General features: G+C 44.4%; 1 protein-coding gene across 1 annotated transcript in view; it reads left to right on the top strand.

The window, feature by feature from the left end:
* The window catches only part of ARHGAP8 (Rho GTPase activating protein 8), a 137,517-nt gene that overhangs the window by 45,089 nt on the left and 66,378 nt on the right, over positions 1 to 26,050 (top strand). The window contains exons 5-8 of the mRNA XM_082253277.1: positions 5,738 to 5,869; positions 17,534 to 17,620; positions 20,105 to 20,203; positions 23,106 to 23,216. Coding sequence (XP_082109403.1) covers positions 5,738 to 5,869; positions 17,534 to 17,620; positions 20,105 to 20,203; positions 23,106 to 23,216 — 429 coding nt within the window. The remainder of the gene's footprint in view (positions 1 to 5,737; positions 5,870 to 17,533; positions 17,621 to 20,104; positions 20,204 to 23,105; positions 23,217 to 26,050) is intronic.

Here is a 26,050-nt window from a genome sequence, read left to right as displayed (position 1 = left end):
CATTTGACCTTTTAGTTGCCCTATTTGGTGAATTAACTGCAAACAGCCTAGGTTCAGGTTGAACTCATGGTTAACCTAAACCTGAAGCTCATCCCTGGTCTACAGAAGGGAGGCTTTTACAGGTGAATAACATGCATAAAATATGTTAAACGCATAAATAATATGGGAAAACTGTTGTTAAGATGAATGGTCTAGTTCGGGCATACTACTTTAGGACATTCACTTCTTCTTTTTTCCCTCTTCTGTTGTGATTTGTTGTGAATACTGGTGTTATGTAGAGCTATACCTGTGCCTCCAGCTAACTGAGGCTATATATTTGTTTGACAGCAAAGAAAATATTAAGATGGTTAGGATACACTTTATACTGGCATAATTATTACATGTATGACAAAGCAATTTGATATGTGAGTTAAGGGCCACATAACCAAATGGAAGTATTCATACCTTGTCTTGGTTGTCACAAGAATATTATTGACAATTATAATACAATAAAATATTGAAAAAGAAATGAATGGTCTGGTGACACGGTCTCTTTAACTGCTTAAAGCCCCTCCGCAGAGAACAGTTATGTGGCAACCAGAGTATGAACAATACACATCGATATGAATACATTCAACGATAATACCACTTAATGGAAATACACCTTTCACAATTCATTTTGTGCACAAGACAAATTAGAGCTAACTTATCCACATAAGTGAATTTACTGATCCTTCTCTGCTGCACTGAAGGAATTTATCATTTATAGAAAATTCGGACTTTATCGGTTCCCTTCAATAAATATTCTTATTGCATAGATCATATTTAATTCTAAAAAAAATTGACCCATGGGTCAAGGAGATGTTTATGAGTTCTGACTCTTCTTGGGAAAGGCTAAATCTCTTTACTTTTATAGCCTGAGGCTCGAGGTAAAAAAATCTATTTGCCCCAGCGATTTCTACGTTTACTAAAATGTCACTTTGCGGACTATAGGCAGAAATTTTCTGTGCAAGATCTCGAGCGTTTGAAGTTCCTGCCGTCTTAACCTGTTTTCTGCAAATTGAACACAAGGGATTTGGCAACTAATGACTGAACTGCGCTTTAAAAAAAAAACAAAAACTTGATTTTCTTAGAAGTTACAGATTCCATCTGGTAATGATGCATCTAATAAGTATGTTTTGGGCGACATCAATCACGGTGTCAATTAAGGGCGACTTGTAATAACTTGTACAGAAGCTGCAGGCAACACACTGTCTACTTAATTAGTAGATATTTATAGGCTATAACATTAAAGGAATTGGAATAAAAAATAACGTTTTGTAAGGTTAAAGAGAAACTATTAAGTGCTTTTACTGAGTACACATTTTGAATTATTATTTCAATATATTTATAATACATTTTGAGGAGACTATCACTTACTTGCATATTTTGATTATGCTGTTTTAGATTCAGATTTGTAGGTTTTTTTTTCCCCTCTCCTTGCCCCACCTCTCATAATCTTTCATCCTCTCTCTCTCTCTTCTTATTACTCTTTGTTTATCTCTCTCTTATCTTCCCCCTTCTCATTTCCTCTCCCCAATTCATTCTTTCATTCTTTTTCTCCCCAATCTTATCCTCCTTTTTTATCTCTCTCTTATCTTCCTCCTCCTTTCTCTCTTATCTTCCTCCTCCTTTCTCTCTCATCTTCCTCCTGCTTTCTCTCTTTTACCTTCCTCCTGCTTTCTCTCTTTTACCTTCCTCCTGCTTTCTCTCTTTTACCTTCCTCCTGCTTTCTCTCTTTTACCTTCCTCCTCCTTTTTCTCTTATCTTCCTTCTCCTTTCTCTCTTATCTTCCTTCTCCTTTCTCTCTTATCTTCCTTCTCCTTTCTCTCTTATCTTCCTTCTCCTTTCTCTCTTATCTTCCTTCTCCTTTCTCTCTTATCTTCCTTCTCCTTTCTCTCTTATCTTCCTCCTGCTTTCTCTCTTCTCTTCCTCCTGCTTTCTCTCTTCTCTCCCCCCTCCTCTTTCTCTCTCTTCTCTCCCCCCTCCTCTTTCTCTCTCTTCTCTCCCCCCTCCTCTTTCTCTCTCTTCTCTTCCCTCTCCTCTTTCTTCTCTTCCCTCTCCTCTTTCTCCTCTTCCCCCTCCTCATTTTCCTTCTCTTCTCTCCCCCCCCTCTCTCTCTCTCTCTCTCTCCCTCAGGGGCGGGCTGGGCCGGTGGGCAAGGTGGCAATTTCCCCCCGGGCCGATCTGATCCCCCTCAGAAAAGGCCGCTCAGTATCTTGGGTCAGTCGGTAGTCGGTACTCTAATGCATTGAATTGAAAATGGGAGGCGCTCAGGCACTTACACAGTCACACGCTGACACTGTCTGTCACTTCCTGGAAGTTCCTGCTGGCCGCGGCCGGCGACTGCCCTGCCCTGGAGACCTGGTTGCTAGATCACCGCTTAGCGTCTAGCAACCAGTGACGTCACGGTCTCCAGAGCAGAGAGGAGGACCCATCATGCAAAGCGCCTCGGTCAGCCGTCCTCCGCACCAATTACTGGCCCCAGCCGCTCGGCCCCACCCACCTCCGGCTTCTCCCTCCATCCATCAACGTGGGGCCGATGCAGAAGAGAGGGCTGGCCTGGCCTGGTAAACTTACGGCGGCAATCCAGATTTAAAGTGAAGTTACCTGCTGGCTGCTGCGGTGGACAGTGTCTGTGAGGACGTGGTCGGGACTCGGAGAAGAATTTCCAGTGAGTGACAAAAAAAAAAAAGTGTCATGTGTGGACAACATGTGGACATTTTTTCCCTGTACTTACCCCCTGGCACTGTATACAGCATGTATATTGATGTCTAGCTGTTCCTGGCACTATATACCTGTCTCATACCTGTATTATACAGGTATGAGACAAGTATTTAGAGCCAGGAGCAGCTAGACATCAATATACATGCTGTATACAGGCCAGTTAAAGAGGTTGTAAACCCTTTTTTTTTTTTTCTTTTTGACCCTGCAAGAGAAAGACATAATGAGCTAGTATGCATCGCATACTAGCTCATTATGAAATACTTACCTTAGAACGAGCCCCCGCCGTGCCGCCCGCTTAGCTGGATGACGGGCGACATGTCCAGTCGCCCGTCTTCCGGGATCGCGGCATCCGGCCATCTGATTGGCCGGAGCCGCGGTGACGTCACTCCCACGCGGGAGCCGACGGTCACGGCACCGGACTCTGAAGGAACGGCACCAGCGGCTGTTCCTTCAGAGCGCATGCCCCAGTGACGTCACTGGCTGCATGTCAGGTAAATATCTCCTAAACGGTACATGTTTAGGAGATATTTACAGTACTTATAGGTAAGCCTTAATATAGGCTTACCTATAGGTAAAAGTGTCCGAGGAGGGTTTATTTCCTCTTTAAAGAGGAAGTAAAGTCCCCCAAAAAAAAAACGAGAAAAAAAAAGCCCTGTAAAGAGAAAGGCATAATGAGCTAGTATGCATCGCATACTAGCTCATTATGTAGTGCTTACCTTAAAACGAAGCCCCCCTCCGTGCCGCCACCTTAGCGACAGGACGGCGACATGTCCGGCCATCCTGCTTCCGGGTTCGCGTCCTCCGGCCATCTGATTGGCCGGAGGCGCGATTACATCACTCCCGCGCCTGCGCGTGGGAGCCGCCGTTCACGGCACTGAGCTCTGAAGGAACGGCACGGGTGGCCGTTCCTTCAGAGCGCCTGCGCCGATGACATAATCGGCAGTATGCACTCTAAATATCTCCTAAACGGTGCAAGTTTGGGAGATATTTATAGCACCTATAGGTAAGCCTTAATATAGGCTTACCTATAGGTAAAAGTTTGTGAGGTGGGTTTACAACCTCTTTAAAGAGGAAGTAAACCCTCCTCTGACACTTGTATCTATAGGTGATCCTATGATAAGGCTTACCTATAGGTACTGTAAATATCTCCTAAACATGTACCGTTTAGGAGATATTTACCTGACATGCAGCCAGTGACGTCACTGGCGCATGCTCTCTGAAGGAACGACCGCTGGTGCCGTTCCTTCAGAGTCCGGTGCCGTGACCGTCGGCTCCCGCGGCTCCGGCCAATCAGATGGAAGGATGCCGCGATCCCGGAAGACGGGTGACTGGACATGTCGCCCGTCATACAGGTAAGCGGGCAGCACGGCGGGGCTCGTTCTAAGGTAAGTATTTCATAATGAGCTAGTATGCAATGCATACTAGCTCATTATGGGTTTCTCTTTCAGGTTGCAGCAAAAAAATAGTTTCATGGGTTTACAACCTCTTTAAAGGTATTGGGTCCCTGAGGTCCCCTAGGGCTCCCCCTTGTGTCATGGGAGCGTAAGCTGGCCGCAAAGGAGGAGGTCACGTGTGTAGATCTCAGCCAGGGTTCATGCTGGGACTTGCAGTCCTTTGCTTTTGGGGATGTAATCCCCCCAAAAGTGAAGGACTACAGGTCCTTGCATAAGCCCCTCAGAGCTCAGCATGTGTCACCCACCCCCGATCCCCCAACTAGTGAAGGACTACAGGACCCACTCATCCAGCTTAACCACTTCCAGACCGCTCACCGCATATATAGTGTGGCAGGGCGGCCTGGCTGTTCAAAATCACATACCGATGCTTGATTTTGTGCACGGGTTCTAGGGGACGCGACACAGCAGGAGCCAATCAGCAGGTCACCTGCGATCATGCAGGAGAATGACAGAACGGCGGTCTGCCTTTGTAAACAAGGCAGACGGCTGTTCTGTCACAGGAAGATGGAGATCTGTGTTTCAGCTGAGCTGAAACACAGATCTTTTTATTTTCTCTAGTACATCCATCCCCCACACAGTAAGAAAGCATTCCCTAGGAGCAAACTTAACCCCTTGATCACCCCTAGTGTTAACCCCTTTCCTGCAATTGTCATTTATACAGTAGCAGTGCATTTTTTAGCACTGATCACTGTATTAGTGTCACTGGTCCCCAAAAAGTGTCACTTTGTGTCAGATTTGTCTGTTGCAATATCTCAGTCCCACTAAAAAGCTGGGCATGGATGGTGAGTTGATTCGGTAGTTCAACGGGCCACTTGACCGGATTTGCCCCCCAGGCTTAAGGCTGCCAGCCCTCCCCTGCTCTCCCTCTCCCCCCTCACTCCAGTCTTCTCTTATCTTCCTCCTCCTCTTCTCTCTCTCCCCCCTCTCCTCCTCTCTTTCTTTATCACTCTCTCCTCTTCTCCCCCTCCTCTCTCTCTCTTCCCCCTCTCTCTCTCTCTCTCTCTCTCTCTCTCTCTCTCTCTCTTCCCACTCTCTCGTCTCCCCCCTCTCTCCCCCCTCCCCCCCCCTCTCTCTCTCTCTCTCTCTCTCTCTCTCTCTCTCTCTCTCTCTCTCTCTCCCCCCTCGCTCCAGTCTTCTCTTAGCTTCCCCCTCCTCTTCTCTTTCTCTCTCCCCCCCCCCCCCATCTTCCCTCTCCTCCTCTCTTTCTTTATCTCTCTCTTCCCTTCTCCCCTCCTCTTTCTTTGTCTCTCTCTGACTCTCTCTCTCTCTCTCTTTCTCTCTTTCTCTGTCTCTCTCATCTTCCTCCTCCTCCCTTTCTCTATCCAGTCTTCTCTTCCTTCCTTTCTCTTATCCAAGAACCGAGGTGTTCGGTCTTCCCAGACTTCACTAGCTGAGTGCTTGTTTCAGGTCAGGTAGAGGATGATAACCCTGTAGGCCGCACCTTTAATAATAGTAGTTTGGACTGCATTGTCTTTGTGTGCCTTTAGTGTTCTATGATTCAGTTTTAAATAATATCCTTGTTTATTTTGTGTTTTCAGATACCTGAAGTATACATTGGATCAGTATGTGGAGAATGACTACACTGTTGTGTACTTTCACTATGGCCTAAATAGTCGCAATAAACCATCTCTCAGTTGGCTCCAGAGTGCCTACAAGGCATTTGACAGGAAGTATGTTGCTAGTATAGAAGTGAGCATGCAGTTTAAGTGTCCGTACAAAATTTAGCCACTGGGTGAACCTATTTAGTGTGCTTCATGCTTGCTGATGCTTTATCAAAAAAGGCAAGATTGCCTGGAAATGTATAACAATGTATGTGGATATATTTTACTTATGAAAGCCAACCTCAGGATTTGGAAAAAAATTCCCTTGCAATGGGCCCCTCCCCCTCCCCCGCACTTTAGGGGTTAAATGCTCATATCCCTGAATTGTATGTGGTAAGGGAGAGAGATTAGCTGGGAGTGCCTTTAAAAAAGGAGGCTGCGGGGGACTAGTTGCACCATTGCAAGAACCCTGCTGAAGTGCAGAATAAGGTAAGTATTTCTCTTTGTTACAAAACCCACACAACCTTTGCAGTGCAGGGGGGGCCCATTGCAAGAGTAGATTTTATGGACACAGCATGTGATTGACAGCCTCAGCTGTGCAAGATTCCTTATTAGACTGTGTAGAGGGGAGTGTTTCCATTTCATCCACTCAGGTCACAAATGACTCTCAAATCTGTGCTCTGTGTTGTGCATTGTGAACTATGGAAGACTGTAGAGGAGAGAAGGTGCAGATAAACAGGTACACCTTATGTAGAAGGGTTTAATTTATCACTGTGTATCACCTGAGACTAGTTACTTCAGTGTTCTTACAGTATGTTAGGGTTTTTTATCACTTTAACCACTTTCCAACCGGGCCATAGCCGAAAGACAGCTACAGTGTGGTTGTCTAGTTCTGGGAGGGCGTACATGGACGTCCTCCCAGAATCGCGCTCCCGCGAGCCCCCTGGGGCGCGCACACGGGAGTGTCCGTGCTCGCCGGGTCCCGGGGACCCAACGCATCACGGATCGCGGTAAAGGGCCAATGAGAGCGGTCCTTTACCACGTGATCGCTCCGTCCAATGACAGAGTGATCACTTCACAACAAACCGGTGCATGTCCGGTTCATTTCTCTCCTCTCCTCGCACGCTGTACTCAGCAATCGGTACAGCATGCGAGGAGAGGAGAGAAACTGCAGCTGCACGCCTCCTCTGCCTCATCTGTGCCCTATCAGTGCCTCCTCTGCCTCATCTGTGCCCTATCAGTGCCTCCTCTGCCTCATCTGTGCCCTATCAGTGCCTCCTCTTCCTCATCTGTGCCCTATCAGTGCCTCCTCTGCCTCATCTGTGCCCTATCAGTGCCTTCTGTGCCTCATCTGTGCCCTATCAGTGCCTCATCTGTGCCCCATCAGTGCCTCATCCATGCCACCTCAGTGCTCATCCATGCCACATCCGTGCTCATCCATGCCTCATCTGTGCCACATCTGTGCCACATCCATGCCACATCTGTGCCTGCCCATGCCACCTCAGTGTTCATCCATGCCACATTCTTGCTCATCCATCCCACGTCAGTGCTTATCCGTGCCATGTCAGTGCTCATCTGTGCCACATCCATGCCACGTCAGTGCTCATCCGTGCCACACCCATGCCACTTCAGTGCTCATCCGTGCCATGTCAGTGGTCATCCGTGCCACATCAATGCCACGTCAGTGCTCATCCACGCCACATCCATGCCACGTCAGTGCTCATCCATGCCACATCAATGCCACGTCAGTGCTCATCCGTGCCATGTCAGTGCTCATCCGTGCCACATCCATGCCACGTCAGTGCTCATCCGTGCCACATCCATGCCACATCAGTGCTCATCCATGCCATGTCAGTGCCACATCAATGCCACATCCATGCCATGTCTGTGCCACATCCATGCCACGTCAGGGTGCTCATCTGTGCCTCATCCATGCCACGTCAGGGCTAATCCATGCCACATCAGTGCTCATCAGTGCCACATCCATCCCACGTCAGTGCTCATCAGTGCCTCATCCGTGCTACATCAGTGCTCATCAGTGCCACATCCATGCCATGTCAGTGCTCATCCGTGCCACATCCATGCCACATCAGTGCTCATCCATTCCACATCTGTGCCATGTTAGTGCTCATCCATGCCTCATCAGTGCTCATCAGTGCCACATCCATGCCATGTCAGTGCTCATCAGTACCACATCCATGCTCATCAGTGCCACATCCATGCCACGTCAGTGCTCATCCGTGCCACATCAGTGCTCATCAGTGCCACATCCATGCCACGTCAGTGCTCATCAGTGCCACATCCATGCCACGTCAGTGCTCATCCAGGCCACATCCATGCCACATCAGTGCTCATCCGGGCCACATCAATGCCACATCAGTGCCACTACAATGCTTATCAGTGCCCTACAGTGCCTCACAAATGACAGTGCTCCCTGCCTGTTGGGCCTCTGTGTGTGGTCAGGCTGTGGAAAAGTGTCACACATGTGGTATCGCCATACTCAGGAGGAGTAGCAGAATGTATTTTGGGTTGTCATTTTTTGCTATGTACATGCTATGTGTTAGAAATGTCTTATAATCGGACAACTTTGTGTAAAAAAAAAAAAAAATGCGTTTTGGTTTTCTTTCCACATTTTCCAAAAATTTGTGGAAAAAAAATGACAAGTTCAAAATACTCTTTATGCCTCCTAGATTATGTGTTGGGGTGTTTTCTTTCCAAAATGGCATCATTTTATGGGGGTTTCCATTGTCCAGGTGCTCCAGGGCCTTCAAAAGTGTGATAGGTCGTCAGAAAATTATATGTGTAATTTTTGCTTCTAGAACGCCTGACGGTGCTTCTTGGATGTTGGGCCTCTGCATGTGGCCAGGCTGTGGAAAAGTGGTATCGCCATACTCAGGAGGAGTAGCAGAATGTATTTTGGGGTGTAGTTGCAAGTATGCCTGTACAGTGTGTGAGAAATAACTTCGTAATATGACCATTTTGTGAAAAATATTTTTTTTTTTTAAAAATCTTCATTTTGCAAAGAATTGTGGGAAAAAATGACAACTTCAAAAAACTCACCATGCCTCTTACTAAATACCCTGGAATGTCTACTTTCCAAAAAGGGGTCATTCGGGGGGTATTTGTACTGTCCTGACTTGTTAGGGTCTCAAGAAATGAGATAGGACATCAGTACATCAGATGTGATCAATTTTCAATGATTGGTACCATAACTTGTAGGCTCTATAACCTTCACAAAGACCAAAAAAATGTATACTTATTTGGGTTATTTTTACTAAAGATATGTAGCGGTATAAATTTTGGCCAAAACTTATGAAGAAAAATGACTAAATTTGCAAAATTTAAAACCGAAACGAAGAAAATTACATTTTTTTACAAAATTTTCGGTCTTTTTTCATTTATAGCGCAAAAAATAAAAAACCCAATTATGATTAAATACCACCAAAAGAAAGCTCTGTTTGTGTGAAAAAAGGATGGAAATTTCATATGGGGACAGTGTTGCATGACTGAGTAATTGTCATTCAAATTGTGAGAGCACTGAAAGCTGAAAATTGGTCTGGTTAGGAAAGGGGTTTAAGTACAGCCGCCATATTTAGATCAACTTATACAGTGTACAAGAAGGTATTATTTTGGCCCTTTAACCACTTCTGGACCGAAAGATTTTCCCCCTTAATGACCAGGCCATATTTTGCGATTAGGCACTGCGTGACTTTAACGGACAATTGCGCGGTCGTGCGACGCTGTACCCAAATAAAATTGACATCCTTTTTTCCCCCACAAATAGAGCTTTCTTTTGGTGGTATTTGATCACCTGTGTGATTTTTATTTTTTCGCTATAAACAAAAAAAGTGCGACAATTTTAAAAAAAAAACTATATTTTTCACATTCTGTTATATGACATTCCCAAAAAAAAAAGTAAAAATCAAAATTTTTTAACATTTTAGGCCAATTTGTTTTCTGCTACATATTTTTTGTGAAAAAAAAATTGCAATAAGCGCATTTTGATTGGTTTGCGCAAAAGTTATTGCGTGTACTAACTACGGAAAGATTTATGTCATTTTTATTGTTTTTTTTTTTTTTTTTTCACTAGTAATGGCAGCGATCTGCGATTTTTTTTTTTTTTTTTTTTTTTTTTTGCGGGACTGCAACATTGTGACGGACAGATCGGACCCCTAACTGACATTTTTACACTTTTGGGGGGTACCAGTAACATTACTACAGTAATCAGTGCTAAAAATATGCACTGTTACTGTAATAATGCCATTGGCAGGGAAGGAGATAATACTAATGTTGATCAAGGGGTTAAATGTAAGCCTAGGGGAGTGATTCTAACTGTGGGGGGGGGTTGGGCTTTTGAAATAATCATAGAGACCTGCGATCCTATATAGAGGTGTTCTGTAATCATTGCAGGGAGAAGGACGGGCGGCTGTGTTTACATCAGCCGTCCGTCCTTCTCTGTCAGCGGGGAGAGATCGTCGGTGTCAGCCAGTGATCAGAGCCACCTGACACACGCACTGGCTTCCCTGCTGACGATCGAGGGCGGGAGCGCCCCGTCAGCGGCGCGTGCTCGCCCCCTAGCTCCTCCCAGGAGAGATGACGCCTATTAACGTGATTTTTCCTGCAGCTGCCACACTGCTGACGTAAATAGGCAGTGCGCCGACGGGAAGTGGTTAATGGTTTCTGCTAGCAACCAATCAAAAGCTGAGGAATTAGCTCCTCACTTTTTTTCACTCCATTGGAGTAAATTTAGTACAGCATAAAGCATGCACTAATTTAATTACTGTGTATTTGCTGTCTGTGTCCCCCATAAAGGAAATTTTTCTTCTCTTGCTCATCTGTCTTACACCCATCAGCTGGACAGGAAGGGAGGATAAATCTCTGCTATGTGAATGCATATAAAGTTTCACATTCCTCTGCTTTTTGCCCATCACTGCTGGTAACAGACTGACATTCTTTTAAGGCGGGTTTTGAGTTACAAAAGCTCCAGACAAACAGCCCCGAGGAAGGGCCCTGAAACGCGTTGGCCTTACACCTATATATACTGTATATACACTGCGCTTTAGAAATTAAAAGAACACTTTTTAATACAGCATTAAGTCAACTAAACTCCTGGGATATTTATCTGGTTTCAGATGCTATCTATGCTTAATCAGATGCTGATTAACCAGTTTCAGCTGCTTTGGTGCACTAGATGGGCAACAATGAAACAATCTCCAAAACAGGAATGATTTTATAGGTGGAGGCCACTGACATTTTTTCCCTACTCCTCTTTTCTGACTGTTGTGTACTAGTTTTGCATTTGGTTAGGTTCAGTGTCACTACTGGTAGCATGAGGCGATACCAGGACCCTATAGAGGTTGCACAGGCAGTTCAACTACTCCAGGATGGCACATCAATACGTGCCATTGCCAGAATGTTTGCTGTGTCTCCCAGCACAGTCTCAAGAGCATAGAGGAGATTTCAGGAGACAGTTACTCTAGGAGAGCTGGACAGGACCGTAGAAAGTCATTAAACCATCAGCAGGACCGGTAACTGCTCCTTTGCGCAAGGAGGAACAGGATGAGAACTGCCAGAGCCCTACAAAATGGCCTCCAGCAGGCCCCTGATGTAAATGTCTCAGAAACCGACTTCATGAGGGTGGCCTGAGGGCCTGACATCCTCTAGTGGGCCCTGTGCTCACTGCCCTGCACCGTGGAGCTTAATTGGCATTTGCCATTGAACACTAGAACTGGCAGGTCTGCCACTGGCGCCCTGTGCTTTTCACAGATGAGAGCAGGCTCACCCTGAGCACATGTGAATAACATGAAAGGGTCTGGAGAAGCCGTGGAGATCGTTATGCTGCCTGTAACATTATTCATCATGACTGGTTTGGTGGTGGGTCAGTGATGGTCTGAGAAGGCATATCCATGGAGGGACATACAGACCTCTACAGACTAGACAATGACACCCTGTCTGCCATTAGATGTCAGGATGAAATCTTTGGACCCATTGTCAGACTCTATGCTGGTGCAGTGGGTCCTGGGTTCCTCCTGGTACATGACAATGCCCGACCTCATGTAGCGAGAGTATTAAGCCAGTTCCTGGAGGATGAAGGAATTGATACCATTGAATGGCCCCCACGCTCGCCTGACCTAAATCTAATAGAACACCTCTGGGACATTATGTTTCGGTCCATCTGATGCCGCCAGGTCGCATCTCAGTCTGGTCTGGAGCTCACTGATGCCCTAGTCCAGATCTGGGAGGAAATACCCCAGGACACCATCCATCGTCTCATTAGGAGCATGCCCTGACATTGTCAGGCATGCATTCAAGCATGTGGGGGCCATACAAACTACTGAGTACCATTTTAAGTTGCTGCAATGAATTTCAGCAAAATGGACTAGCCTGCTGCATTATTTTTTTAATTTGATTTTCCGGCTGTCTTTGAATTCAGCCCTCTGTAGGTTGATAATTTTAATTTCCATCAATCAATGTGGCATCAGTATAGATATCCAGCATGATTTTTTTCTACATTGAGATCTGATGTTTTTACAGTGTTCCTTTCATTTTTTTGAGCAGTGTATTTATAGATCATTTCTACTTATCCTCTCTACGTTTCAGTGCTGTTCCCAACTCCATTCTTGTTGCAGTCCTCTTCAGGACAGAATGGCACTGTCTTCACTCTGCCCGATTCCTTAGAGCCCAGCCTGTCATTTACATGTTTTCTAGGTGAGTGTCACCACAAGTTTAAAGCTCTCCAAGACTGAGTGGTGCTCTCATGTCATTATGTAAGTGCTGTGAAGCCATGGAAGAATGCCGACACAGCAAGAAGAAGAGAAAGCTTTCATGATGTCCATGTACATAGTGTGTTTTTTTTTTTTTATAAAAATAACCTAGGGGAGTAGTGGGAGGTGGTTCGCAGAGAACTGAGGGGGTCAATCTGTCCAAATTTCTGCTTTTAAGATTTATCATCCTACCTTTTTTTTTTTTTTTTTTTTTTTTTTTTTTTTTTTATGTTTTTCCCTCCCCACTATACTAGAACATGTTTTTTTTTCCCTGCTGTGTCTTTGTTGGGAAATCTCCTCTCCCTTCCTGATAGCTCTGTTTCAGTTGGCTCTGCCTCCCATCAAGCTGGAATGGAGATTTTCCCTCGCATCTTGTTTTGTCTGCTTGAGAAAAACCTGGATTTATTCTTAGATAAAAAAGTAAAGCAGAACTCCAGCCAAAAAAGATTAGCCCACTAAATAATATCATACCACAGCTTTTGCGGAGAAAGTCTCCTTCTTTCTTTTCACCAGCAGTACTTTTTTTTTCTGCCATTCGATGTCCTCAGTCTGACGACCAGCATCAATCAACCAAGTTCCTTGGGGAGCTTCCGATAACATCGGTGCAATTTGACAAGTCAAATCACATGGTAAATCGCAGCCTATTGCTGGCAAGGGGAAGAGTCCCAATTGGTGCGACGCCAACTTTGTGGCGCCGCACTGATTTCCAAAAATAGTTCCTGCACTACTTTTGGCGACTTTGGAGGTGATTTCAATAGACCTCTGTGCATGAAGCCGCACAGATGTCTTTGAAGTTGCCTCTGAAGTCGGACTAAATTGCAGCTTTGAAATCGTGTGAGTTCCGATGACTTTGCAAAATTTCAAACCCCCTGTTCAGTGTGAATGAGGGCTTAGTCTGGGTTCAAACATATGTGGTTCGGATGCCTGTTTCCCCGGCCGCATCCAATTCACATGACAGGCGAGTGTGACCGTCTCTCAATGGAGCCGGTTGACACAGGTCTGGGGCAGCAGCGATCCAGGTTGCAGAAGGGTCCTGTGCGTCTTTGGGTATGGTTCAGGTGCGAATTCAGGCAAAAATTCGTACCTGAATCGCAGCTGAACCTGTGAACAGACACCAACCCGCGGCTGCACAAATGTTACCTTAGCCTGAACCTGATCCTGGACCCACCTCTAGCCTGCAACAGAACAGTGAAAGGAGGGGAGCATTACTGGGCTAATTGCTTGGACGCTGGTGACTGGGCAACACAGTATCATTGGTTGATATGGAGCAAGAGGCCGTCTGCACCAAAAAATCCTATGCCATGCCACCAGCATCTTAGCAACCAATGACACACCGCATCACTGGTTACTAGGATTCTGGAAGCTGGGCCAAAGTGTTATTGGTTGCAAAAATGGGATGGTAACCAGAGTATACGTGGGTCAAAAGCTGGTACGATCTCTGGTGGGCAGCCCACCCACAATTCACTAAGCTAGAACAAATGCCTAGAGTAGTTGCTGTCTCAAACAGTAAAAATGACTGCATCAGATGGCACTTAACGTAGGCACGCTTCTGTCCCCTTCTGTGCTTACTGGTTCCTCCTGTTAACACCCCGCATTATTAGTTTCCTATAGTCACTAGGATACAGATGTGACTTTGGGCCATTGGGAATAACCACTAAGCACAGTGGGAAATACGCGTTGGCGGGGGCAAAGCACTGAGCACAGCAGGGACAAAAAGTTGGTGCGAAGAACCATTGAGCACAGTTGGGGATAGGTGTCCGCACTAAGCACAGTGGGAGATCGGCATTAGCAGGAGGAACCACTGAGCATAGTAAGGAATAGACCTTAGGAAGAGGAACCACAGAGCATAGTAGGGAATAGACCTTAGGAAGAGGAACCACAGAGCAGAATGGTGGATAGGCGTCAGCAGAGGGAACCACTGAGCAGAGTGGGGGATAGGCGCTGATGAGAGGAACCAGCAGGAAATAAATAAGTTAGCAGTAGGAACCACTGAGCATAGTAAGGAATAGACCTTAGGAAGAGGAACCACTGAGCATAGTAGGGAATAGACCTTAGGAAGAGGAACCACAGAGCAGAATGGTGGATAGGCGTCAGCAGAGGGAACCACTGAGCAGAGTGGGGGATAGGCGCTGATGAGAGGAACCAGCAGGAAATAAATAAGTTAGCAGTAGGAACCACTGAGCATAGTAAGGAATAGACCTTAGGAAGAGGAACCACTGAGCATAGTAGGGAATAGACCTTAGGAAGAGGAACCACAGAGCAGAATGGTGGATGGGCGTCAGCAGAGGGAACCACTGAGCAGAGCGGGGGATAGGCGCTGATGAGAGGAACCAGCAGGAAATAAATAAGTTAGCAGTAGGAACCACTGAGAACAACAGGGGAATAAGGAGATGGACACTGGAAGTATCGGTTTCTGAATATACTTTAGTATTTACTATATTTTTTGCAGAAATAACATTAATTTAATGTTTCAGTAAAGCCGCAGAATAATTTCTAGTGCAGTATTGAAATGTATCAGAACATTGGTGGAGGAAATAAGAGCAGAGAGATTTCAATTCATAGGAAGGGCATTAGGAAGATGTGTAGTCAGATCATCTCAGCGCGCACAGTAGCACTGGATCTCATTATAAAGCCACTTTTCACCAGCTCACTATCATCTATAATAACAATGCAGATCACTATCTGGAAGGCTGGAATAACACGACGTGACACGTATACAGAACAGGGTCCTTCAAACACTCGTTTCATCTTATTTGGCTAGAAAACTATTAACAAACATTGAGTTTTTTTTTTTTTTTTTTGATGAAAGTCTTTGATGGCCTCTTTTGTGCCTGTCTGTTTCTCTGACAATTGCATCGCTGAAATCAGGATATCACAGCCTTCGGAGACTTCATAGGGACAGATGATAAAATAACCCCAATAATTTCACTGTCATTGGCGTAGAGGGGATCCACGCATCTCCGATGTACATGCTTCAAAGTGATGAGTGAATAATAGAAGCAGATACGTTGAAGCTCAGATAGGAAAACCAGAAACTGCATTTTTTCCTTTATTTTTTTATTTGGTTTGCAAAACGTTTGTGTAGAAATCACACTGGCCTAAGGACATGTACAATACTCTGTGGACCCTTTTATTGTCCACAAAGGTCACACTTCCCATGTTCTGAGATGAGAAAGACAGACCCTTTAAGCTCAAAATAATTAGACAACAGGTATACCCCTACTGCACCCCCTGATCACATCATAGACCATGACAGATAGCAATGAACAGAACAAGTTCGCTCAGGTAAAAAGACAATCTTGTAGTTTTTTTTTATTTTTTTAATTAAAGATGTACTCTGGAATAAGAAAACATTGTCTAAATACAAGAGTCATGTGTATTCTTATTTGAATCTTGGTGTGCCTTGTGTTTTTCTTCCAGATCTGTGCAATATTTAGTGTAAATCTTTACCTCTGTGCAGGAGCTTCCTGTAACAAAGACTGGTCACTGCTGCTTTCTCTCCTTGTGCAGAGAGACTGGTCTTGTCTCCGCCCACTCATATAGTTTCCTGCAGGTAGTCTGTAGTGGGTGGAGCCTACTGGTTCCCTCCTACAGCTCTGCTCTATTGTACAGGCCATGTAAAAAACAGTGATGTCACTGCTACATTTACGATATCTGGGTTTGAAATGGAATTTGGTGAACATAAAATGGATTTATATACTTTGTGGCTATTGAGGAATATATTTCAATGAAAGTTGTGTCCTGAGTTCAGCATTAAGGGCTTTCAGATGTGTTAAGGCTACACTAGCAGTTACTGCAGGGCCATCTTACCGAATGGGCACGCTGGGCAGTTGGCTGGGGGTACCCCTTGCCCAGGGGGCCCGACCTGCCCAGCCCCAGCCAAGCATTAGTCCTGATTCCCCATGTGCATCCCTCCGCCGAACTTAGCAGATGGCAAGCGCCTGTCGGCCCTGTGCTGCTGTCAGGCCTCTTGGGCCGTGGAGGGGGAGCCCACAACTGCAGGAATGCCTGTCCGAAACCACGGGAACAGGCACACACAGGACAGAGGAATTTTGACTCCCGTCCGTGTGTGTGTTTACTGGACCCAGCCGCCGAACTTGGAAGCTGTCATTAGCCTTGCACTGCTATACCAAAAAATATTGCCTTATAGATAATTTGCATTTTTATTCTCGTGGGTGATTGTGTAGGCAGGGCCCCAGTGCACTGCATTGCCCAGGGCCCTTTAATGCTCTTAAGATGGTACTAAGTTACTGTATTTCCAGGGCAGACCCAACGCAAAGACAAAACAAAATGCCTTTTTTCTGCTGTTTCCAGTTCACACCATGACGATAGTGTTGTGTTGTGCACTTAAAAAAGCACTGCATGCAGAATCCTTTTTTTCAGTGCAGTGGATTGCAACACAAACTACTGCATTGCAGTGCCACTGCTGTGAACAGAACTCTATTGAAATGTAATTTTGTGAAATTTCACTGAAGTTTCTTTCATTTGGGGTGACTTGTCATGCAACTTGACAGTTCAAAGTTGCATGGCAAGTCGCACCCCATTCGTGTCAATGGAACTGTTCAAATTGCTGTGACTCTGAAAAAGGTTCCTGCACTATTTGTGTGTGATTTCAGTGTGACTTGCATTGACCTCTGTTAAATGAAGTAGCACAAATATCAGCAAGCTGCATATGAAATTGCCTCATTTGAATTTGTGTGATTTCAGAACCACACTGGTGTGAACCAGGGCCATACATTATACAATGTTCTTGTACAATTTTTCTATAGGTTTACAAAAACCATATAATAGGAATTACAGTTTTTTTTTTTCCCTTTTTTTGCTGTCTTCCCTGTTGCAGATTTATCCTAACTTCCTGTTAGGTAAAGCAATGTAAGCAGGACAGGAAGTGAGGAAAAATCTCTGTAATGTTGCCGCAGGGAGCAGTAAAAAACCCAACAGGTGTATCAATCTTTCTGCATTCTATCCAAAACTAGAACAAAATATTTGGCTTAACGTACACATTGAAAAGTTGTTTCTTCCTCTTCAGGTATAAGAAGAATCTAAAGGCGCTTTATGTTGTGCATCCAACTAACTTCATCAAAGTTCTGTGGAAAATATTCAAGCCGGTGATAAGGTGAGTGAATGCAGTTGATTTATTTAGGTTCAATTTTGCTTAGCCACGGTTCACACTGATGCTGTGCGATATTCGCAGCGAGTTCTGTGCGGATTCTGCACCTCATGTAAATTGCACCCCGTTCATACGAATCGATGTGTGTGTGTATCTTAATGACACTCCGAAATCAGTTCGCAAATTGCAGTACGATTTGCAGAATCTAAGCGCATGGGTGTGAACACCCATGCAATCTGATTCTGGTGCAGCCAAAAAAAAAGGGTCCTGCACGTTTTTGGTGCGAATTCGCTGCGATTTGAGCCATACAGAATAATGGCTCAAATCGCATTGCTGAAGATTCGCATGTGATTCGAAAAGAAATGCTTTTCCCTGCACTGCATACTGTGAACTGGGGCTAAAGTGGAGATTTTGCTTACTTTCTGTCTCAGTGACCAAACAGAAGTGAGGGAAAATCTCCTCAATGGGTTCATAAACCTGACAGCGCTTCTGCCAGAAAAAAAATGCATGGGCTTCAATTGGGTTTCATTTACTTTTAATTTATATTGAGTAACATGATAGTTTTGCTATATGTTCTCTACAAATTCTCTTTTAGCATCAGTACCCAACACAGCAGAAAGGAAATTCTAAGCTCCCCGTATGCCGCATGCTTTTCCGTGCCTTAAATTTGTATGCAATTAAGTTTTCAGGTGATAATCATTTGGCATGATAGTTATCGTAAGCTCTCTCTGCACTCAGCCTTCAAATCCACACTGGAATGTTCCAACCTTTCATCTCCTATGCAGCTCTCCTTGCGGTGAATTAGATTTGCAGAAACTGACAAGCTCTCACATTGCATTGTTTAATGACATTAACTCAAGAAATTTGTCTCTGACACAGACATCGCCTTTTATTATGGTGCCATATTAAAGGATGACTCTTCACCACGTGTGTCAAACACAAGGCCTGCTGCCGAATCCAGCCTGCCAGGCCATTTCATGTGGCCCTACCCCCAGGGGGGAAAGGTGGAAGTGAGATGTGGACAGACAGTGAATAAGAGCTGAACCCTGCACACCCCTAATCCCTGCACTCTGTATGTCGTGCACTCCTCAACCCTGCACTCTCTACACAGCACACCCCTGAACCCTTCACTCAGTACATAACGCACTCCTGGTATTTAGTGGCCCATTAAAATCTTACCAGTGCAATATGGCCACACCCACTGATCAATGTGGTTCAGTAGGGGGATTGGTAGAGTTCCTGCCCCTATTCTCTGAGAAAAAAGAGCCCTGCATAAATTTATATAGCCTTACAGATACTACTGGCCCTTTTGAGGACAATCATAAAGCTGATGTGGCTCCGCAATTAAATCGAGTTTGACACCCCTGCTCTACACAGAACCGATCACTTGTCTAGCAATCAAGCTAAAGCCCGCTGTCGCTTGAAGTCACAGAGCCACTCCAAGCTCTGGAAGGATTCTGACCATATTTTCGGGATCTACCCAAATGGCTGATCAGCAGCTGGCTCAGCCTTTCAGCACGTTGCTGAGATTTGGAGCCAGCCACTCCTGCCCTCTCTCCAGTGCGGCGCTCCAGTGTGTGCTGCAGGGGCAGAGGGGAGAGCGGTGGCTGACAGTCGCCGTTCTCTGCTCAGAGCTGACCAAGGACTAAGCAACCATCAGTCATGTGATTGCTCAGTTCAGGCTTAGAGCTGGCAGGGGACAGCTGCAACATCACACCAATGCTGGAGCACGGAGGTGAGTAGATTTGTTTTTTTAACAACTCCAAACCTTTAAAGCTGAACTCTAGGCTGATATAAAAAAAACACCATTTATTCAGTTATGGAATTATTCAATAAATCAATTAGGCCAGGTTTACAACTATCCATGTTTGCTGTTGTCCATTTATATGGTGCTTTTTGTAAAGTGCGTTGTAGCACATGTACCTGGCATTTTTTCTTACCTGATAATGAGAAAAGTCAAGTCACCAGTCCTGGCTGTATAGAGCTGCCGAAATCTTAAGACTGGATGGACAAAAACAGAAATCCTTTGGCAGTATCACAGCTCATATAAGTATTTCATCAGTGCATTTAGCTGTTTGCCTGGAGTTACCAATCTAAAATATGTCTCTTTCTAGGGTTACAGCAGATACAGAGAAAGCAGATAAAATTAGTTTTGTTTATATTAAAGAAACTGAACTACCCAACTAGTGGCATCATCCAAAGTAATGTAGAAATGGGAATTTGTGGGGAATCTTGGGCTGGAAAACCAGGACCCAAATTGATTCATCACAAAGACAAAGAGCTGGACTTTCTAAGGCACATCATGAAATGAATTGTAGCGACTCACAGATTATTTTTTTAAACATAATTTTATTACAAAAAAGAATTACAATAAAATACATTTCTAGTTTTGTTTATATTTTGAAGTTTTAATAGATTTTGATTTTACCACTGCACTTTTTTTTTAGCTTTAGAAGTCTTTTTAAATAGTAATGTTCTCCTTTAATTCAGTCACAAGTTTGGCAAGAAAGTTTCTTACATGAACCACCTAAGTGACCTTCGAGAGCATCTCCGATTTAATCGTCTCATCATTCCACAGGAAGTGTTACAGTAAGTTCTGTAATATTACAATACACTATGGGGTATATTTATTTAAAAAAAACACAGATTTTGGTACATTGGCATGGCTGTATTCCGCAGAGAGTGGGCGTATCAAAGTATGTAATTAGCGTGGGGTGATTGCTGCTTAATGCTGCCCATGGATAGATCAAAAATCAATTGATTCAGCAGGGGCCATCTGAATTCTGATCCATCTATGGCAATTCCTGTTCCAGAGAAGTTGATCTAATGATTGACTTATCTCGAACTGGCTTGTTGGAAAATTTTCCTCCGATCAAGTGTATTGAGCCAATAGGCTGCAGCGATGATCAGTGTATTCTGACAGCAGAGGAGTCCCTGCTATCAGAATACAGTAACACAGTAGGGAGGATTCCTCCAACCATCTTGCTTGTGTGGATGGGGGAATCCGTTCAGTTTTTTTTCAGGTTAGCCTAGAAGCCTTATGCTAGTGACATTGATCATACCATGTCTAACTATGAAGTAAATAGTGGCCTGTTCATGAAATCAGGGCTCCATACTCTGAGAACAGGGAATGTTTGAAAGTAGACTGTAACACTGGCCATACTAGAATCATTTAACACAAACATTCTTGGCTCCATGCCACTCCTTCCCACTGCCACTCAAACCTCAGGTACTGGGGCAAAACGAGCATAGAAAAAGGAAGCTACTGCACACCAGAGGGCTCACTGGTATATCTGCCATGTGTTTATTGTGTACTATATCCACAAACATGAGTTAAGCAGTGCCCACCCCAGGACCACCCCTTAGCATGTTTCACCCAACAGGGCTTAGTCTAGAGATTTCATACGACAAAGTCCTATTGGGTAAAACATGTTAGAGGGGCATTTGTGGTGTGGGGACAGCCTAAGTCATGTTTGTAGTTATCCTACATAGAAAACAGACAAGAAAAAGGGGTAGGCTTTACAAAGAAGCAGTTCTAAAATTTTATATTTATGATGGAGCTTTGGCACTGCTTGTCATTGGTGGTATCCAAAGCCAAAGTGGACTCTCAAGGAGGGTGGAAAAGACCATTCATATGTGAACAGACTACCGCTAGCTTAGCAACAGCAATTCAATACTTAGGCATGAAAATCACCGGGCTCTAAACCCAAAAGTTCTGGTTTGCTGCAAGCACCTGGAGAAAGTGCTTAAAGTGATACTCCACTCCCCCCTCCATGTTTCTTCCCCCATTTATAGTGCTGTAGTGCTCTTCCAAAGCACATACTCACCTGCACAGCAAATCCAGAGTTGTGCTGCTGCGATCCGCTGTTTGGGTGCCACGCAGCATGTACTGCTCCGCCATCTTGGTCCTTGTAGGAGTTAGGTCCTGCCTTAAGACACTTCATTAAGGTGTATCTTAAGATACTTCATTCATCCTAACACCATTATACCCCACGGTCTCTGTCCCCACTGTGGAGATTTACCTTTACTTCCATCCTGATAACAGAGAATCTCTGGAACAGAAAGTGAGAGGAAGTCTCCTCAAAAGATTCACAGACCGTAGTAAAAAACAGTAATGTGTATATATAAAGTGGTTGTAAACCTCACTCATGAATTCTAAACAAAGCATATCCCGCTATAGTGTGTAATCCAGAGCACTTCTAAAAATATTTTCGAACACAAAAAAGGTGACGCGGGAGGGAGCTCCAGCACACAGACTGTGATTGACAGCCTTAGCTCTGTTCCTGTGTGCTGTATGAAGGTGGGATTGGGTGTCCCTCCCCTCCCTCCCCTCCAATCAGCTTTCAGCTCTCAACTCTTCTTACGTACCTCTTCAGATTGTAACTTTAGCTCCCTGCCCCCTGCTTTCTGAAAGTTGTAGAAATTCTGGAGAGCTGTAGAGAAGAGGAAGAGGATTTGTTTAATCTCTGAGGTCAGTCACTTCACTGCATATACTGTATGTAAGGGTTTACAACCACTTTAAGGCACTGGATTCAACTATTTATGTTTGTAGAAAGGCAGACGAGTTCATGTGGAGCACAGCGGCTCTAGAGAGGCCATGCTCAACAAAAACAGGGTGCCCCAAATCCAGGGGACCCAAAATGCATTATTCACATGTAAAAAGTCCGAGAGCACCAAACCAAAAATGGAAGTGTCCAAAATTGTGTAATATTAGTGTACGCTGGGTTTATTACAACTTGTCGCCATGTGACAAATTTGTAAGGCCTCACAAACAAAGCCGCATGTCAAAATTTGACAGCTGTGTTTGAGTAGCTGCCTGTCCCCGAACATAATAGGTCTGCATTTGAGGCCATTCGGATGTATGACAGCTGTATATGTGCATCCACTCTTATACTCTGCCTGCGTGCAGCTCAGTACGGGTAACTGTGCCCATCTGCATGAGGCTGAAGTGGCATCACCCGTCTGTAGTAACATAATGGATGGCCAAATAAGTCTAGTAAGGTGCTTTAACTAGGTCTCAACAGATTGGAAGTGTAGTCTATCTGCCTACCACTATCATTATTCAACAAAAAACCGGGTCCTGATTCCAAGCTCCCCAAATATTTTAAGCCCTGATAAAGAAGGAATGTTGTAGCCACTGAAACGCGTTGGCTCTTTCCTTGTAATACAATATCATTAATATTAACAGATTTTGGATTCTTGGATCTTTGGTCTGGCTCTCTCATTAGACTTTTTACAAGAAGTAAAAACTTGACAGGGGTTCTATTATACTATCTGTCAGAAAGTAACAGAATGTTGGTGGGTGATCATAATCTGCATAAAAGAACAATATTATAATGTGATCTCATATCTAAAGCACATGTAAACAATTTATAGGATAAAAACAGAGCAGCCTGGAAATCAGGGGCCGTGAGAAAGATCAGTCAGTGCAATACAAAGAGAACAAAAGTACAGATAATATGTCTGCATTTACCCACAATTTACCTTCCAGACACGATGAAAAGCTCCGCCTCCAACACAAAGGAAAAGCCGCAGCTGTTACAAAAGCTCCTCCACCTCGACCACCACTCCCTGCACAACAGTTTGGCGTAAGCCTGGAGTAGTAAGTGTCCACAACTTCTCTTTGTGTTCTCAAGTCATGATATTGTGTTGTAGAGACTCTGCATGGGCTGTTTGCACCCTTTTGTCTTCAGTGATCTGGGAATTAAACCATAAAAAGTTTTATGTTTTATTGGGCAACTGTAGGAATTAGAAAGGAAGAATATTGGACAGCTTCTATACTGTACCTACTCATACTGGGCACAGTGACAGGTTACTGTTTACATCTACTTTAGGCATTTTTCCACACTCTTTAAAGAGACCCTTTCTGCATCTAAAAAATTGCAGATAAAAGTACAAAAAAAACGTAAGCATTTACTTGCAGCATTCTTTCTTTCCAGAAGTGATTTTTTTATTTCACTTGCAATGTGTCTCTAAACTTGCTAGAAAATCTGACTACTGCAGGAAGCATCAATTTTCTATCTCAGCCCCCCCCCCCCTCCTTACATGTCATAGGCTTTCCTCTTCTGGGAGTGTCTGATTATTGTGTATGCTGGCCCAGCTCCTCTGCCCCTCTCCTCAGTTTCTTACATAACCTATAAAGGATAACTCCAAGTATACTTACCTTTTTTAAAACCGGAGTAGTAAGTGTCCACCCGATCCCAGCTGAGCTGTCAGCAGCGGCTTTGCCATAGAGATGGGTGCAGCCAACAATGGAAGCCCCATAGTAATGGGCCATACACACTATAAGATTTTCTGAAGACTTTTTCCTTTAGATTTACCAAAACCAGATCATATGAGGTCAAACCTAAACACTTTCAATTTGTATGCAATCTGGCAGGCCCTTGCACTACATAGAAAAGGTAAATCTGAAGGAAAAAGTCTTCAGAAAATCTTATAGTGTGTATGGCCCTTTACTCTATGGGTGACGTCACTTCCCACGCATTTCACAGCCGTTGTCGGCCGTGTCCTCTGCAGAGCTTCCGCTGCTGGAGATCGGGTCGGATTGGCTTAAAAAAAAAAGGTATGTATACTGATTTCTTCTTTACAGGGCTAGATAGGTTAGTGTTAGATCGTGCAGATCTATAGATGCAGGGATTTGGTTTTAGGGTGGGCTTATCCTTTAATGTATTATGGGGGAGGAGTGAAGGAGAGTACTAAAGAGTATTGGCTCTGAGTTCACTGGGGCTGCTGACATCACATCCAAGATGGCGGCACCCAGCAGCAGCCTCAGGGCTTTGGGAGATCTACTCAAGGAAGGCTCTTACAGGTATATAACATGCATAAAATATATTAAATTCAAATATAATCATATGCAAAGATTTTTGTTGCAATTAATTTTCTGGTGACAAGGTCTCTTTAAAGCGGAGTTTCACCCTAAAAATAAACTTTGCATCATCAGTTAACATAAAAAAACATGAAAAAGAATTGGATAGTTAATATATATATTTTTTTTACTTACCTTGTTTTTAATGAAAATACACTTACCGTCTTTCCTCTTCCTCCTTGTGCGGCCGTGGCCCCCGACGTCACTTCCTCCTTTGCATTGCGTCTTGGGAGATGAGTGTCATCAATCCCAGGATGCAATGGGAACGGCCGGCCGCTACTCTGATTGACGTTTGCAATCTACAGCGCATGCGTGAGATTGCGATCGGCATTCTGGGTAGCCAGGAACCTGGAAGAAGAACACAGCGGGGGACACCACGGCTTCAGATGCCCACATTGGAGAATGCCGCTCTGTAATCAATTTTAAAGGTAAGTATTTATCTTTATTCTATAACTCTAATGAACTGTAATGTGGGGTTAGTGTTAGGGTAATTGGGGATAGCTTAGGATTAGGGGGGTATTTTTAGGTAAAAAATGTGTATGTGGGCGGAACTCCGCTTTAAGGGCTCGTTCACACTAGAGAAGTGGCTGACATTTTTCTGCACTGGAAGAGCTCCATGAATCAGTTGTTTTCTATGTGCCCAGTTTTCATTACAATGCGGCCTGGAGGTGACGTACCGTAATATGCAAACATGCCGTAAAATATCGCATATCACTGGATGGCACCATATGTCACTGCACAGCAAGCACAACGCATTGCGCTGCTGTGTGATGACATGAATGAAGTGTTACTTTGTACACTTTAAATAAAGTTCCTGGGAAGAAAGGGGTAACTGTGTGATGCAGTAAAACACACAACACACTGCTCCCTGCCGCAGGTCACTGTAGCCCTAAATGCAGTGCTGCCTGCACACTAAACCGCTGCGTTTCAGTGTGTGGTCAAGTTTGAATGGGCCCTAAGGCTGGGTTCACACTGATGCAGTGCGGGAACCACAGTGCGTACTGTGAAATTAGATGGAATAAGATCGCATGGGTCTGAACACCCATGCGTTACGATTCTACGGCGGACAAAATAAAAGGGGTCCTGCACCTTTTTGGAGTGGATCCAGTGTGAATTGAGCCATACATAATGTATGGCTAAATTTGCACCGTACTGAATTCACATGAAATTGTACAAAAATCCGGTGCGATTCCTGTACAAAGGACATGCAATGCGGTTACAACGTACACCCAGCCTAAATGATATTACAGCTTGATAAATCCGGGTCATAGCCTTGCATTTTCACAAGTCACTGAATTCGGAACATTCACATGGGGATATTGGCAGCTATAGGAATCTAACTAAAGGACCAGCCAACTGCAGAAGACTGTCCAGATGAATATTATAGCCATCAAGCTACAACCATTTCCCCAATGTCAGTTTATGGTAGGACAAAAACTTTTTTTTTTTCCCCTTGTTCTAGATCAGTGCTTCTCAACTCCTCTCCTCAGGATCCACCATCAGGCCAGGTTTGCAAAATAACTGAAATACATCCCAGGTGATATCATTTGCTCAGTGATTGCAGTATTCTA

This window comes from Pelophylax lessonae, assembly GCF_965119305.1.
Source record: "Pelophylax lessonae genome assembly, chromosome: 4".
Classification (NCBI taxonomy): domain Eukaryota; kingdom Metazoa; phylum Chordata; class Amphibia; order Anura; family Ranidae; genus Pelophylax; species Pelophylax lessonae.
Note: the sequence above shows the minus strand (reverse complement) of the source record. Positions and strands in the feature narration are given on the sequence as shown.